At 41.1% G+C, this 15,455-nt stretch overlaps 1 protein-coding gene across 2 annotated transcripts in view; it reads left to right on the top strand.

Annotated features, from left to right (window-relative positions):
- GARNL3 (GTPase activating Rap/RanGAP domain like 3) overlaps positions 1-15,455 on the top strand; it is a 150,687-nt gene that overhangs the window by 33,374 nt on the left and 101,858 nt on the right. For both annotated transcript variants that reach the window (XM_045563395.1, XM_045563394.1), the window contains exon 3: positions 5,040-5,109. In XM_045563395.1, coding sequence (XP_045419351.1) covers positions 5,040-5,109 — 70 coding nt within the window. The remainder of the gene's footprint in view (positions 1-5,039; positions 5,110-15,455) is intronic.

Here is a 15,455-nt window from a genome sequence, read left to right as displayed (position 1 = left end):
CTCTGCTTATCAGGGGGCTGAGGCATTGTCCTAGAGCTGCTGACTATTGGTGGGCTTCAAAAAAACTGCCTGTTTCTCACAAGTTCTCTCTACTGATCAAGGAAGAGTCCCCTTGTCGCTGTTGGCCTTAACCCCTCTGCTGGGGCTGGAAACCATTGAGGATGGCTTAGCAGGGCCTGGCCAGTCATGAGGGTAATCTCTGGGTCTGTTGACTGAGGGCCTGTATCACTGAATTTGGCTTCCCCTTGGGGGCTGCCTGGCTCTCTCTTTTTTTTTTCCCCCTTATTCAGTTTCTACAACTCTTGACTCTTTGGAAAAGGTTGTCCTGTTTTCCAGGAACCTAACTTATATCATAGCAATTTGTCTAGTTTCTGTGTGAAGCTGGAAATCTTTGCTCTCATCCCAGGCCATATGTGGAGATTTAACATGGAGGTCCTCAGTTCTGTTCACGATTGCAAAGTGTGATCCAGCATCCTCACGTGTTGATTTGCTAAAACAGAAGGGTTTATATTTAGAGCCTGGACTACATTGCATTTGGGGAACTTGAAGCTCCCTGGTTCTTTTTGGCACCTTCCTTATTCTGGTAACAGGCTCTAGCCAGGTTTCGAACGTCTCTTCCCCTGTCATGGCAGTAGTGGGTCCCAGGTATTTTCTAGGTGAGGTCACGCTGCCAGGCCAACACTTTCAGGGAGGAGATGTAGACGGAACTGTGATGCTGCCCTCAGCCCTGCCTTCCAAAGCTTGCTGCTTCGCCCTGGGTCTCCCTTACTGCTGCCGGGAGGAAAAAGGCATTTTGTTTAAAATTATTTAAAAATTTAGTAATTATTTATGCCAAACTCCCCTTCCCAGGTCTCTCTCTAAAAATCTAAGAGGCATTCATATTAATAATGAGAATAATAATAACCACCAACATTTATTGAGTAGTAATCATGTGATAGACATTATGCTTAGAACTTTGTCTGCTTTTTCTTATTTGTTTTATTTATTTATTTTCTTTAAGAGACAGGGCAATCCTCCTGCCCCAGCCTCTTAAAGTGTTGGGATTACAGGCTTTTGAGCCACCATGCCAGGCCTTATTTATTCTTTATAACCCTGTTAAGTAGGTGATTTCAACTGCATTGTATAGGTGAGGGAAATAATGCCCAGAGAGTTGAGAACCCATGTCTGTGCCTGAAGCACATGTTCTGCAGAACTGCATTGTACCTCCTCTCATTGATAGAAATCTTCATCAAGGTCTTGCCCTTCCTTATAAAAGTGCTGCAGAATGGTTAACAGGTTTCCAAGGGATTCTACAGTCATCTGGAAGAGCAATGTTTTTCAGAGTGTTGTCTGTGGACTACGTGCATCTGAATTCTCCTGGCTGCTTGTTAAAATCATAGATGTACTCAATCACAACCTCTGAGAGCAGGGCCAGGGAATCTGCATTCTTACAAAGTTCCGTGAGGGATTCTGATAGGACCTAAAGTCTGAGAAACACTGTCAAGTATTCTCACTGACATACTAATCACAGTTTGTGTGCAGGCCTGAAACCAACAGGAGGGATTCATGGGACTATACTGCAGGGTTGGCAGCCTTTTTCTTTAAAGGGCCAGTAAGTACATAGTTTGAACTTTGTGGCCGGACAGGTCTCTGTTGAAACTGCTCTGCTGTTGTAACGCAAAAGCAGCCATAGACAGTTGTAACCAATGGACGTAGTTATGTTCCAATAAAACTTTGTTTTCAGCAACAGGCTGTGGTCTGGATTGGACAATAGTTTGCCAACCCCTTCACCTTGGCCCACCAACTCTCTGACAACCCCTTTTTGTGGAAGATATTCTTAACACTACTTTCTGTTACCTGTGGAGAGTTGTATCAATTAGGATAAAATTGCCCCTTAGATAAACCCTGAATCCTAGTGACTTAAGACAATAAAAGTTATTTCCCACTCATCTCAGAGCCCAGCGATTCCACATAGTTAGAATCTTCTATGTGGTCTTTTAAAACCGAAGCTCCTTCATGTGGTTTCATCCCTTTTGGTCCTCAGAGTCTTCTCCATTCAGCTGGTTCCCCTCTAGCTTTGCTTAAAACCCACCCAGTTCTTTCCTGGGCTCGTCTCTTACTTGTGAAGAGCTTTGCTAAGGCCAGCCAGCAGGAGCCAGTGCACAACTGCACTCTGGTTCTGTCTAGCCACTTTCCCTAGAGCCATAGGCCCAGAAGGTACCTAGTCCAGTTTCTAAATGACCATAGGTGTAAGTTTTACCAAATATTTTGCTACCGTATAACGCAGATCTCCATCTTTCCAGCCTCTGAGATCAATTTCCTCACTGGCTGCTGCCTGCTTCCTAAGCCCCCGCTATATTTCAGGGGTTGCTGTGGTGGCACCCCACTGCCAGATACCTACTTCTGTATTAGTTCAGGTAACACAGAGGCTTTAACAAGTAAACCCAAATTCTACGTGACTAACACAACTAAATGTTTATTTCTTGCTCACATCATATGCTAATACTGCTATTCCTGGTGGTGTGGCCTTGCATGTGATCACTCAGAGACCCAGGTCCTTCCATCTTGAAGTTCTGCCCTCCTTCAGGTCCCTGGAGTCTCTCCCTCTAGCTGGCCACAGAGCAGGAGATCAAGCACCTCCCAGGGGATGTGCCTGGAAGCAATGCACATCATTTGTGCCCATATTGTCTTGGCCAGAGCTCAGTCGCACGATCACTCATACTACAAGAGGGGCTAGGAAACATAGTCCAATGGCAAGCCCAAGAGGAAAGGAGAGCAGGTTTTGCTGTGCACCTAGCAGTGTCTGCCTCACGGGCCAGGACTGTCTCTGTACTGAGGGAATAAAGACCGTGGCTCCTCAGGGTGGATGACATGGACAGCCTGCCTTGGTGTTTACAGGGGCTGGCAGGCGTTAGTTAGTATGATCCAGGAGATGTACAAATTCCTTCATTAATGCAACAAACGTTTACTGCATGTCCACTCCATGCCAGGTGGTGGGCCAGAAGGGCAAAGCTTCTCTTGAAGCTCTAGATGGTCCCCTTCACTTGTAACCCTCGTAACCCTCCTGCTGGGCACCTAGGGGCCAGAGAGCCTGGGGAGGGTGGAGGGAAGTGGGGAGAGCTTGTTTATGTTGCTGGTTTGAGTGCCTCTTGCACCCCGTATAGCTCATCCTGGTTCCCATGGTTTGCAAGCACTCTCTCTGCAGTGTGTTGGATGAAATGTAATTAGAGAGGCCAGGGCGGCAGATAGCAGACCTTCTCTTTAGAGCTCCCTTGGTTATTTTCTTAGGATGTTGTTTTCTCTCTGTGAGGCATCTAAGGGAGGTGGTGGCTCCAGGATGTAGGGTTGTCATCGTTTTTGTGTTTGTTTCTGGCTATTGGCAAAGTTAGGGAGCTGGCACTGTGTCTTAGAACCCCTTCAGTAGTACTGATGACAGTGCAGGGAGGTCCCAGAGCCCCACATCCTCGCTCTTTTCAGGTTATCAGCCATTGGTGTTAAAAGCTGCTGGTCCGGGTGGGCTGAGATCTGGGCAGATGGAGCATTCAGTCAGCAGCCACTGGGCTTCGGCTCTGTGCCCGATCTCTGTCTGAGTGCACGGGCACCCCTCTCACTGGAGCCCTCAGTATGTGTGGTGATGGCAGTCTCCTCCAGGAGGGTTTTCAAAATGGGCTAAGAAAATGGGCGTAGACAACATACTTAATACAGACTAGAATAGACCAGGGAGGGAAGTTTTTTATTCTCTTTCAGAGATTTTGGGGTAGAAAATCATATCACTGGAAGCAGGAAAGTAGCCTGGGTAATATCTGGGCCACCGTTTTGAACTGTGTACGTTGATTTTCAGCTAAGGGAGGAAGAACTACAAAAGGTTAAATTTCTCGTATAAGATTAATTCAGCCATCTCTGTGAAATGGTGGAAGCAGAATACCATTAGACTCTCTAATCTCATTTCTCTCATGCTGTCTTTCTTGGAGCCTGTCAAACAGTGTCCTGGCAGAGAGTCAGTTCTGTGGTTGCTAAACATCAGAGTCAGTCTCTCTCTGAATGTGCCAGGAGGCTGTAATTTAGAAAATGTAGCCTACCTTTTAAGGAAGGATGAAAAGGTACTAAATGCACCTTTCTTTGCATGTTAGATCCCAAATATTTTGAATATCTTAAACATGTAATTCCTATGTAATTTTATTTTCTTTGTTTTATTAGGGTTATTTGCATGACATATTAGAACCAAACTTATTAAAACTGTTTGTATTTTGTGAGTCTCTGGTGGTTTCACGAGTACTGCTTGGGGTCCTAAATACTAACTAGCCAGTAAGATATGTGCCTTTTGAGCATGTAACTATGCATTCAGGATGCAAATGCAGTAACAATTTTGCCCTTGTTTTAATTGCTCTTCAACAGCGCATGTGATTTTTTTTTATCTGATCTAAGCCTTTGGGGGGTGAATATTGGCTGCTGCTATACAAAAAACTAAATATACTTGGATGTTAGATTTTTAGATTTTCTGTTAGTCTTGGTCTTTTTTCATATTGCCACATAAAAATCTTAAAGGGGGTTGCGGGGGTGGGGTCTACCAGAATTGCAAAATTTCTTTCTCCTTTCTAAAATACAGCATTAAATAACGCTGGTTATTTTTATGTTGCATATTTGGGACAAAGAGTCTTAAATGAAAGATTATTGCAAGATCTGGTTTAGCAGCTTTGCCCCTTGCCTCAAGTTTACTGCAGGGCTTCTATCCCCTTTGGTTATACAGAAATGAAATTATAAACCACCAGTAGCCTTGGAAATTTCAATCGATCCAAATGACTAAATATTTAATTCAATCATTGCCTATACTTCCAGGGATGACTCTGGCATTTTGCTTTTTACTGAGGGCTACATGAAAGCCAGGCTCTGCAATGGCTGCTGGGGACTGTGTCTATTGCAAGGAGGCTCCCCTGCAGTGAGGAGCCCAGGCACTGCAAGCTTGTTTCAGAGCAGCCCTTTTTGCAAATGGTAGTCGATTTTTGCAGAAGGTTTGTGGCCAGATCGCTATGTATAATACTGATGAAGCATTTTTGTTCCAGCTCTGTCTCGGAAGACCTAGGCTGTAGACGTGGGGATTTCAGTAGGAAACATTATGGATCTGTGGAGCTGGTAAGTTTATGCTGTCTGTTCAGTGGTAGTACATTGATTTAGATTTAGAGACGATCACCAAGCTCATCAGATCTTTTGTTGTATATTTACTGTTAGACCATGTGGGTTACAGCATGAAGACTGGATTGAAATAAATACCTATTGAAAGGTTATGATAATTTGATCATCCGTATTTGTTTTTATTGTTATGTACTTTTAATCTTGTGCCTTCCAGTTTGTTAAAAATTGTTGTGGCTGGGTATTTTTCTCTGTTATGGTGTATATAATTAAATAAAATAATTTATGAACTAAGAAAGGTAGCATTTAGTTTTTATATGATCTTTTTCCTAAAAGTTTATAAAGCTAGTTTTCAAGGTTTAAATATTATTAAAATACCTAATTCTGATTTCCTGTACCTTTGCCTTCTGGGTATGTAATAGGAGTTAGAATATTTATGAGATTTGTTTTCCTGTTAAAATCATGTTGGTTGGACTAGATAAATGACTGTAATAGATGATGGATATCTGGAATTGAAAATATCCACATTTTCCTTAATGAGAGACATTGGGGTTTGTGGTAGGATTTTAAAAAATAGTATATTTTCATTTTAAAAGAGGCATGATGAAAGTATATAATAGCCTTAATTTTTTTAAAGATAGAATGTGATTTTTTTTCCAGCTGCATGGAAATTCAAACAAATTTTCAGGAAAATGTGCTCGTAAAATTATATTGATTATTATTTGGCACTATTAATAACATTAAATGTATTATTTCTATTTATTTAAAAAGAGTTACTTGTATTTATTTGTTTAGTACCCAGTTTCCCCCATTAATATAAGCTGCATTCTTGTAGAATTTAACTAGTAGAAAAATTTATACCAGAGTGAGTACCAGTAACATTCTACTTGAATTCAAGCATATATTACAGACTTGACTGTGTACCTGGCCCAGAGCTAGGTATTCTTGCAAATATAAAATAAGTGAAAAATTTGATCCTTGTTCTTAAGGAGCTTTTACTGTCCTTGGGCTGGGCAGATTAGATATGTAAAATATCTAAAGAATTAATTTAGTCACACAGGAGACAAACTGACTCAGTCAACACCTGCTGTGTCAGTCACTGGTGACACCACACCACTCAGACCACTGCCTCTCCTGAAAGAGCAGGTGCATGATTGTAATTCAGAGTGGGGATTGGTAAATATTGTGCAACAGCTACAAGTAGAACATGGTGGAGGTTGAGAGAAAGGAGGGAGCCACCATTCTGGCCGGGGGAGCTCAGGGAAGTGGCATGGAAGGCCTGGCAGGGCACGTAGGGAGGGCTGCTGGCAAAGGGGATAGACAGTAGGTTTGGGCCAACAGCACAGCTCCTGGCAACAGTGTATTACAAGGCAATGAGCAAATGTCCTGCCTAGCAGAGCTCAGTGGTTACAAAGCAAGCAGGCTTTGGACTCAGACAGGCCTGCTTCACTGAAGTTCCAGCTCTACTGCTCATCTCTGTGACCAGTCAAGTTACTTAACTTCTCTGAACCTCAGTGGTGCTTAAGATTTTGTGCTCTGAAGTCATTCTTGTTTCGTCATTGACTAGTTGTGTGTTATTGGACTTCTTTTGGCCTTAGTTCTCTCATCTATAAAACGGGAATATTAATGTTTTCTACCTTATAGTGTTGTTATGAGGATGAAATGAGACGATACATGTAAAGTACTTAGTACCCAAGCACAGTTTATGTTAACTAGCTGTCGTAGTAAAGACAATATTCGGTAGCAAAAGTGGAATCTTGAATGTCAGATGAAGACTTTGGACTTGGCCTAGCCATTAATGTGGACTCTTGTAAACAGTGAGTGGTGTTTAGGGGAGAGAACATGAGTGTGAAAGATGGACTCTTCAAAGACATGTGGAAATCACAGAATATCAGAATGGAAAGGTACTTAAGAGCAGTGGTTCTCAGACTGAGCAGGCATCAGAATCCTCTGGAGATAGCTAGGCGCCGGCCTCATGGTTTCAAATTCAGTAGGTCTGGCATTATGCTGCAATTTGCATTTCTATGAAGTTCTCAGATTGATGTTGACGTTGCTGGTCCCAGGGCCAGACTTGAAGAACCCCTGCTTAAAACATACCAGCCAGCTCCTCAGTTATCCTGGCCTGCTCAGGCAGCTCATGGACCAAAAGTTCTTCAATCCATTTGGAGCTATGATTGTGTATGTGTATATATTTATGGTTGACTTTTAACAATATTATAAAATAAATTTTAAAAATATTTTAAAATTCCATGTATAATCTTATCTTGCAGCAACTGTTTTCGTCTCCTTTTGGTACCTTCCATTCTTTGTAGCTGCAAACCTCATTTTTCCATGGTTGTAATGAAATTTATGCAATTTTTTTCATTTAACTGTATTTTGTAAATACCTTTTATATAGTCTTCAGAGTTACCATTTTAATTGGTATGTGATAGCCCAACATGGCAATAAACGATTATCTGGATGACAGTTTCCCTTTTCTTGTAAAATTAGGTTGTTTCTAGTTTTCCCATGTCAGAAATGACGTGCACGAGTGGCAGGAATGGTTGAGAAAAATGAAACGAGCACGACTCCATTTTTGCTATCTCAGGATCTCTTGAAATTGTGACTCCGGTGATCTAAAAGGAAGGCAGTGTTTTCCTGTTACCTCTGAATAACAGAGTATTATAAATTACAAACCATTTTATATGTTCTGTGTTCATGAGAAAGTGGGCTTAACTTTTATTAAACCTCATATGATGAAAATTGTTGGGAACTCAGTAAATGTTGGGCGTCCTGGAACTCAGACTTTGCAGAACAGTACTCAGGAATATATTATATAAAATTGAAATTTTAGCATAAACTTCTGACCTTGAACAAGTTAGGTATAAGTCCTGTGAAGAACTAAGTTTGGCCATTTAAGTCAGTAACGAGAGCAGATTTAGAGGCTTAGTTCCCCACGTTTCCATCTGATATAAATTTGGTGAGTGAGAACATGGGAGCCCAGGTCTCCCTAGACACGTGGGAGAGTTTCTTAGCCTTCCTTAGACACATATCTGTTGGAGGTCTGCCATGTGTCAGGCATGGTGCTAGGCACTGAGAGGGAGCAGAAAATAAACAGTTCTTCTGCTTACATGGAGCCTTAGTCCAGCTTTAGAACCCAGTTGCCTCACACCTGTGTCCCCAGGCTGCTGCTTTCCTGGATCTCAGCCATGTCCCTGCCTTAATCAGAGGTTGTTTCCTTGCAAAGAACAGAGAGCTGTTCAGTCTAGCTCAGGTATCAAGGAATTCACCGAAGGAAGAATCTCGCAGAAGTGACTGCAGGAAGCACAGCTGGGCCTCATATGACTGGAAAGCCATCAAGCAGATCTTACTCTGTTTCTCTCTGGTCCATATGCTTTCCTGTATGTGTCATTCTCCTCTCTGCAGACCAGCTTCCCATGATGACACAGTTTTCTCTCTCCAGTTCATTCTTCCTAGCAGCCAGAGTGGTGGTTTCTTAAATTTATTTTGTATTATAGTAAAATAGAAATTTACTATTTTAACCATTTCCAAGTATATAGTTCAGGGACATTAAATACATTCACATTGGTGTACAGCCATCACCACTATCTACTTTAGGACATATTCCATTGTCCCAAACTGAAACTCTGTTCCCATCAAACACTAACTCTCCATTTCCCCCTCCCCAGCCCTTGGTAAGCTCTATTCTACTTTGTCTCTATGAATTTACCTATTCTAGGTACCTCATATAAGTAGAATTGTAAGATATTTGTTCTTTTGTGTCTGGTTTATTTCATTAGCATAATGTTTTCAAGATTCATTTGTGTTATAGTGTGTATCAGAATTTCATTCCTTTTTGTGGCTGAATAATATTCCATTGTATTTATATATCACATTTTGTTTACCCATTCATTTGTTGATAGACATTTGGGTTGTTTCTACCTTTCAGCTATTATGCTATCATGATTAATGCTGCTTTGAACATTGGCGTCCAAATATCTGTTGAATTTCCTGCTTTCAATTCTTTTTTTCTTCTTTAGAGACTGTCACCCAGGCTGGGATGCAGTGATGCAATCATAGCTCACTGCAGCCTTGAACTCCTGGCCTCAAGTGATCCTCCTGCCTCAGCTTACCAAATAGCTGGGACTACAGGTGCGCATCACCACCCTCGGCTAATTTTTAAATTTTTTTGTAGAAATGGGGTCTCACTGTGTTGCCCAGGCTAGTCTTGAACTCCAGGCCTCAAGTGATCCTCAGCCTCCCAAAGTGCTGGAATTACAGGTGTGAGCCAACATACCTGGACCCTGCTTTCAATTTTCTTGTATTCTCTATATTAACTAGGTGTAGAATTGCTGGATCATATAGTAATTTTATTTTTAACTTTTTGAGGAACTGCCAAACTGGTTTCCGCAGTGGCTGCACCATTTTACATTTCTACCAGTAAGGCACAAGGGTTCTACTTTCTCCACATTTTTGCCAACACCTGTTATTTTCCTTTTTTTTTAAATAATAGCCATCCTAATAGGTGTGAAGTGGTTTTGATTTGCATCTCATTGTGCTTTTGATTTGCATTTTCCCTGATGATTAGTGATGTTGAGCGTCTTTTATGTATTTATTGGCCATTTGTATATCTTCTTTTGAGATGTGACGATTCAAGTTCTCTGTTCATTTTTGAAATTGGGTTGTTTTTTGGCTGTTGAGTTATAGGGGTTCTTTATAAATTTTGGATATTAGTCCCTTATCACATATGTGATTTGCAAATATTTTCTCCCATTTTGTGGATTGTCTTTATATTCTGTTGATAATGTCCTTTAATGCATAAGAGCTTTTAATTTTGATAAAGTCCAATTTATTTTTTCTTTTGTTCCTTCTGCTTTTGGTGTTATAGCCAAGAAATCATTGCCAAATCCAATGTCCTAAAGATTCTTCCCTATGTTTTCTTCTAAGAGTTTAATCGTTTTAACTTTTACATTTATACTTTTGATCCATTTGGGGTTAATTTTTATATATGATGTGAGATAAGAGTCCAGCTCATTCTCCTGCATGTGGAGATCCAGGTTTCCAAGCACTACTTGTTAAAAATCCTGCCCTTTCCCCATTGAATGGTCGTGGCACCCTTGTCAAAATCAATTGACTGTAGATGCAAAGGTTCATTTCTGGGCTCTCTCTTTTATCTCATTGGTCTGTATGTCTGTCTTTATGACAGAGTGATGTTTTAAAATGTTGACAACACAATGTCTTTTCTTTCTTAAAACCCTTCTTTGGCTGTTCATTGCACTTCAAGGCCAGACCATTCACCAAGCCCTACAGGCTCCTGTGTGACCCCTACTCTGCCTTCCTCTAGCACCTTCTCTCACACTCACTGGCTCACCACACCTCAGACATCTGGCCTCATCCTGGTCTCTGGAACACACTGAGTTCTTCTCTGTCCTGGGACTCGTGTGCATACTCGTCCTTCTTCCTAGAATGGCTTCCCCAGGGCTCCTCATGGCTTGTCTTAGCTTAAATGCCACCCTCTCAGAAAAGGCTCCCTGACCAACCCCCCACAGTAGTCCCCTCCCCTGCTATTCTCTAACTCAGCATCCTATTTATTTTATTAACAGTGCTTATTATAATCTGTATTTATTTCATTTACCTGTTTTTTTTACTACTCTCTCATCCACTAGAAGTGAGGGTGGGAACCATGTCTGTCTTGTCATTGTTGTAGTTCCAGAACCTAGCACAGAGCCTGGCACATACTAAGTTCTCATACATGTTTTTTATTACTAAATTTATTTCTAGCCTCCCAACCCCCATGGTTTGCGTGATTACATCTCTGTTTCCTATGGTTGTCCCTTCATTCTTGAGCCTTAACTTCAAATTCCACAGAATACTCTGGATTGGTTCCTCTTGGTCCAGGTATCTATCCCTAATTCAGATGGCTGTGCTTGGGCAGTGGGGTCGTGGGATATGAACATGGCCTTCTAGGCCCATCCCCTCACCAAAGACTATGGATAGGGCAGACTTTCTATAACGAGGATATATCCTCTCTGAAGAGGATGTGGACAAGTCAGTTTCAAAGATTGTGAGCTGGACTGGAACCCCAGAATATGTCCATAACATTCCCCCCTATATAGTGATGATTTAAAATCTCAACTAGGGCTGGGTGTGGTGGCTCATGCCTGTAATCCTAGCACTTTGGGAGGCTGAGGTGAGAGGATTGCTTAAGGCCAAGAGTTCGACACCAGCCTGAGCAAGAGCAAGACCCTGCCTCTACAAAAAATAGCAAAATTTGCCTGGTGTGGTGGCACACACCTGTAGTCCCAGCTACTTGGGCGGCTAAGGCAAGAGAGGAGGATCGCTTGAGCCCAGGAGTTTGAGGCTGCAGTGAGCTATGATGACACCACTGCACTCTAACCAGGGCGACAGAGCTAGATCCTGTCTCAAAAAAAAAAAAAAAATGTTATAAATCTTAAAAGCACCAGGTGAAAATTTCTTCCTCTGCTGGTGGACTCTCATCTCTGGCACTTTTTTTAATCCCATAAATAAGGATATAGATCACAAGCACCCTAAAAATAGGAACGATGGATGTTTATTTGCCACTGTATCCCTAGTACCAAGCACAATGCTTAGCATTAGTTACTTAGTAACTATTGATTGAATGAATGATCCAATTTTGTTGAAATTAGAGAGTAGCCTAACCCATCAAAAATAAATAAAGGAAAGGGAAAGCAAGCCTCTTTGATCCCCCCCACCCCCCCATATTGTTAGACTCATTAGCTTGCAGTGCATTTCATCTAGAGCGTGTGCCATTTTTCTTCCTGATGAATTGCAAGTCTGGTCTCTCATGGCAGCATTCTAGGCAAGGCACAGCTATTACACCATCAACTATTCTTCAGCACTTTATATTGAAATCTGTCAGGAAAAGCATGAGATTGTTTGTAGCTTTTATTGATCTTTTCTTGGCCTTTGACTTGATGGATAGCAAACTGCTGTGGTATAAATGATAAATGGTGTGGGCACAAAATAGACCTCTCCTCTGGCCAGCCCAACTGCCGATTCTCATACAGCCCCACATCTTGATACTTCTAGGGGAGTCATGAGCTGCAGGTAATTTCAAGTCAGGATAAAACAGGGTACTGTATTGTCCATTCCTTTTTAAAATTGTGTCTAAGTGACTCAAACCTGCATTTAGCTGAGCTGCATACATACCCCCCTGCTGTCTAGAAAATAAATATATCAATGTTTCCCTGTGCAGGTAGCATGATTTTGCTGTCATGAACTCAGGGTGGCCTCAAAGGCTGTGCTATCTAATAACTATCAGAAGAATGGTTGACGAAGAACTTGCTCGGCATCTGCAGATTTTAACATTTGAGGTTTTGACTATTTGAGAACTCCCAATATGTAGTAATTTGTATTTTTGCTCAGGCACGAATATGAATTATGCCTGTGGGACCATTGTGCAGAGGAACAATGCTTTGCTAATGACTGATTTAGCTGCTTGTCCACCATCCCGAACACAGCGCAGTTTTGTTCTCTATTCAGAGTTGAGTAACCTTCTTGTTTGCATAGGCATTTTATGGAAGAAATTGTATTCTATGTAGTATTACCAAATTGAGAGATTAGTAAAGGTACCAGCATATTTCCTTCAGGAACATCAAAACGTCAAGACTTTAGCATTCTACAGCTAAAATCATAATTTTGACAGATGTTCTTTAATATTTAACTGGCTTATATCTACATCTTAAATAGCAAGTCAACTCTTTCAGATACCTCAAGATAAAACACTTATCATAGAGCATTCACAAGCAAGTTAATATGGTTTAAAACTATGGATGGTACTTTTCTGACATTTTTACTGCCTTGGTGGGTGATTGGTAATGCTGACTTTGGAACTTATTTAGGCTGAAATTATTGTAACCATTTTCTGTGTTGTAGAACTTTGGCAGCTTGTAATCATATACTTATTTATGCATTAAAATGGAATCCAGAATCTTTTATTATGGTTATTATTATTAGGTTTAACATTTATTGAATGTTTACCATATAACAGTCACTGTGCTGAATATGTTAGATGCATTTACTTATTTAATCCTCACAAACAACCATACGAGGCAGGTGTTATTTGATTAGGCCACATACTGTGGATACTCACAAGACATTTGTGGATATTGAATGGATTCCCATTTAACTGATGATATTAGGGAGGTCCCGCAGCTAGGAGGGAGCAAAAGTGACGTTTAAACCCAGGTCTGTCTGACTCTAAGAGCCCCTGCGCTTAATCTCGTGGTCTACAAGCCCATGATCTTAAAGCCCTGCTGCTTCTAGAGTGTTTTCTTAGAGAATTAGGTTGATTATTAAAGCAAACACCACTGCTCTTAATCAACAGCATAGAGTAGCTCTGCTTTAGGTTTTCTTTCAAACAGGTAATTTCAAACTGTTTTCTGTCCAAATCTTAACAAAAGCTTGCGTTAAGAAGAATTTTCATAAAGAGTTATCCATAGAGATGGCCATGCCTTAAATGGTTTAAATTTAATTCCTAGATCAAGCCCAACCATAATAAGATAGCTACAAACACTTGGTCTGCCTTTCTTGTCCCTTCTTAGACTTGCTCTTCTTGATTTGTGCCTTGGCATTATGCCTTTAACTTGCATTGATGGACAGAGTGGAAAACAGCCAGATGGATCTTGGTGGTGTGCCTCTTGCAGGATGCTGCTAAGGATTTTTCTCAGTCTATCAGTCAGACGGTGTCTCCTTGGAAAAGACCTATGATAAAAATTTTTCTCAGGACCAAAAAGTACTGTGCTTCTCTTGAGAAGCTGGTTTGTTATTAACCTTATAGGCAGTGGGAATCCTGTAAATGAAAGGGCTTTTCCTTTTTGCATTGGCTCCTGGGAAGCTCAGAACCCTATTTATGGTTTTCCTCTAACAGCCTTAAAAGACTTTATAATGTGTATCCTGATCTTATTCTTCTGTTTTCAGTTTATTTATCTATACCTGATTTTCCCTTCTGAGTGTGCTCTGTATCTAATTTTCTCCTTTGAGTAAGATATATTTCAGTAAGCTGCCTGAAATCCTTTTTTAAAAATAAGATAGAGCATCAACAAAAAAGTATTTCTGTGTCCAGCCCTTAACAGCATAATCCTTTTGTTCCTCATTGACAGTGGTCTGGTTTATAGATGGTTTTGACGCTTGTCTCCTCCCTATCCTACTTTTTGATACAGTGTGATTTTATGACCTATTTGTCTAGGATCAACAAAACTTGGGGAGAATTAGCACCACCTGACCAGCCATTTGGTGACCATCTTGAGCTCCGAGCGCTGTGTTAATGACATGCATAGCTGGGGCACAAAACTCTAACAAATCCACTAGCTGAACACACACTGGAATGAGAATACCAGACAAATCCTCCAGGTTTTCCCAGACAAAATCCACTTTAGGAAGAGCCATCTCAATGATATTCAACATCAGCACGCTCTCCAGTTTCAAAACTAGAACTGCAGATGCCCCACTCCCTCCTTTCTGGGTCCTAGGTTGCTCATGTTCTTCCTAGAAGCCACCAGCCTCCTGTTCCTGTGCTGCCCAAGCCTTTCTCCTCAGGGCAATCCTCTGGGCCTCCGTGCCAGCACCCTCAGCTTGGCTCACAATCTCAGGCTCCTACACCTTCTGCTGATATCCTGGGTAGGGGGAGGTCTTTGTTCTTTGACTCCAGTGGTCTCTAACTGGTAGGATATACTACCCTCATATATTATAAAAACACTTTCAGATTTTGATCTACGTATAACTGTTTTATTTTTCAAATAACCAGAGATACAAACTGTGAACACATAGTTTACTTGGTTAATTCTTCAGCTCAGGAACTTGAGTAGAACAATTTTCTACTTTGATTGTGGTCTCATATACTCAGAAGCAAAACCCTCATGTGTGCCTTTAAACACAGAGGCCTTCCTGGTGTCTGTTTGGTAATAACCTTTGCCTCACACATCTTACTTGCACCAGAACATTCTCTGCCCCATGCCATGTCCTATGTGCCCAACTTGTCTATCAGATCAGCAAGACTGGGCTCAGCAGTATGTATCATCAGTTGTAGCAAAAGTTAATTTTAAACTTGATTGAAATATATAATGTTACATACTTTTGTGTACTGCTCTAATGAATAGAAAGTATTTTCAGTTTTCTGAAGGTTGCTTTTTAAGAACCTGTGTTGCTTTCTGAATTTATGAAGGTCTTCCATCAAAATTGTAGCATTTGACAGTGTGCCATGAACACACAGAGTTTGAAAACCACTATTTTAGTTCTTTGGGGGCTGTTAAAGAAAGAAAAGGAATTTTATCTTTTTGCCAACCTTTCACCACATAGGCTGTGGACATTAAGAGCTCTTTTCTTAAGCC

The sequence above is a fragment of the Lemur catta genome, chromosome 10, assembly GCF_020740605.2.
Source record: "Lemur catta isolate mLemCat1 chromosome 10, mLemCat1.pri, whole genome shotgun sequence".
In the NCBI taxonomy this organism is placed as follows: domain Eukaryota; kingdom Metazoa; phylum Chordata; class Mammalia; order Primates; family Lemuridae; genus Lemur; species Lemur catta.
This window is presented reverse-complemented; position numbering and strand designations above follow the sequence as displayed.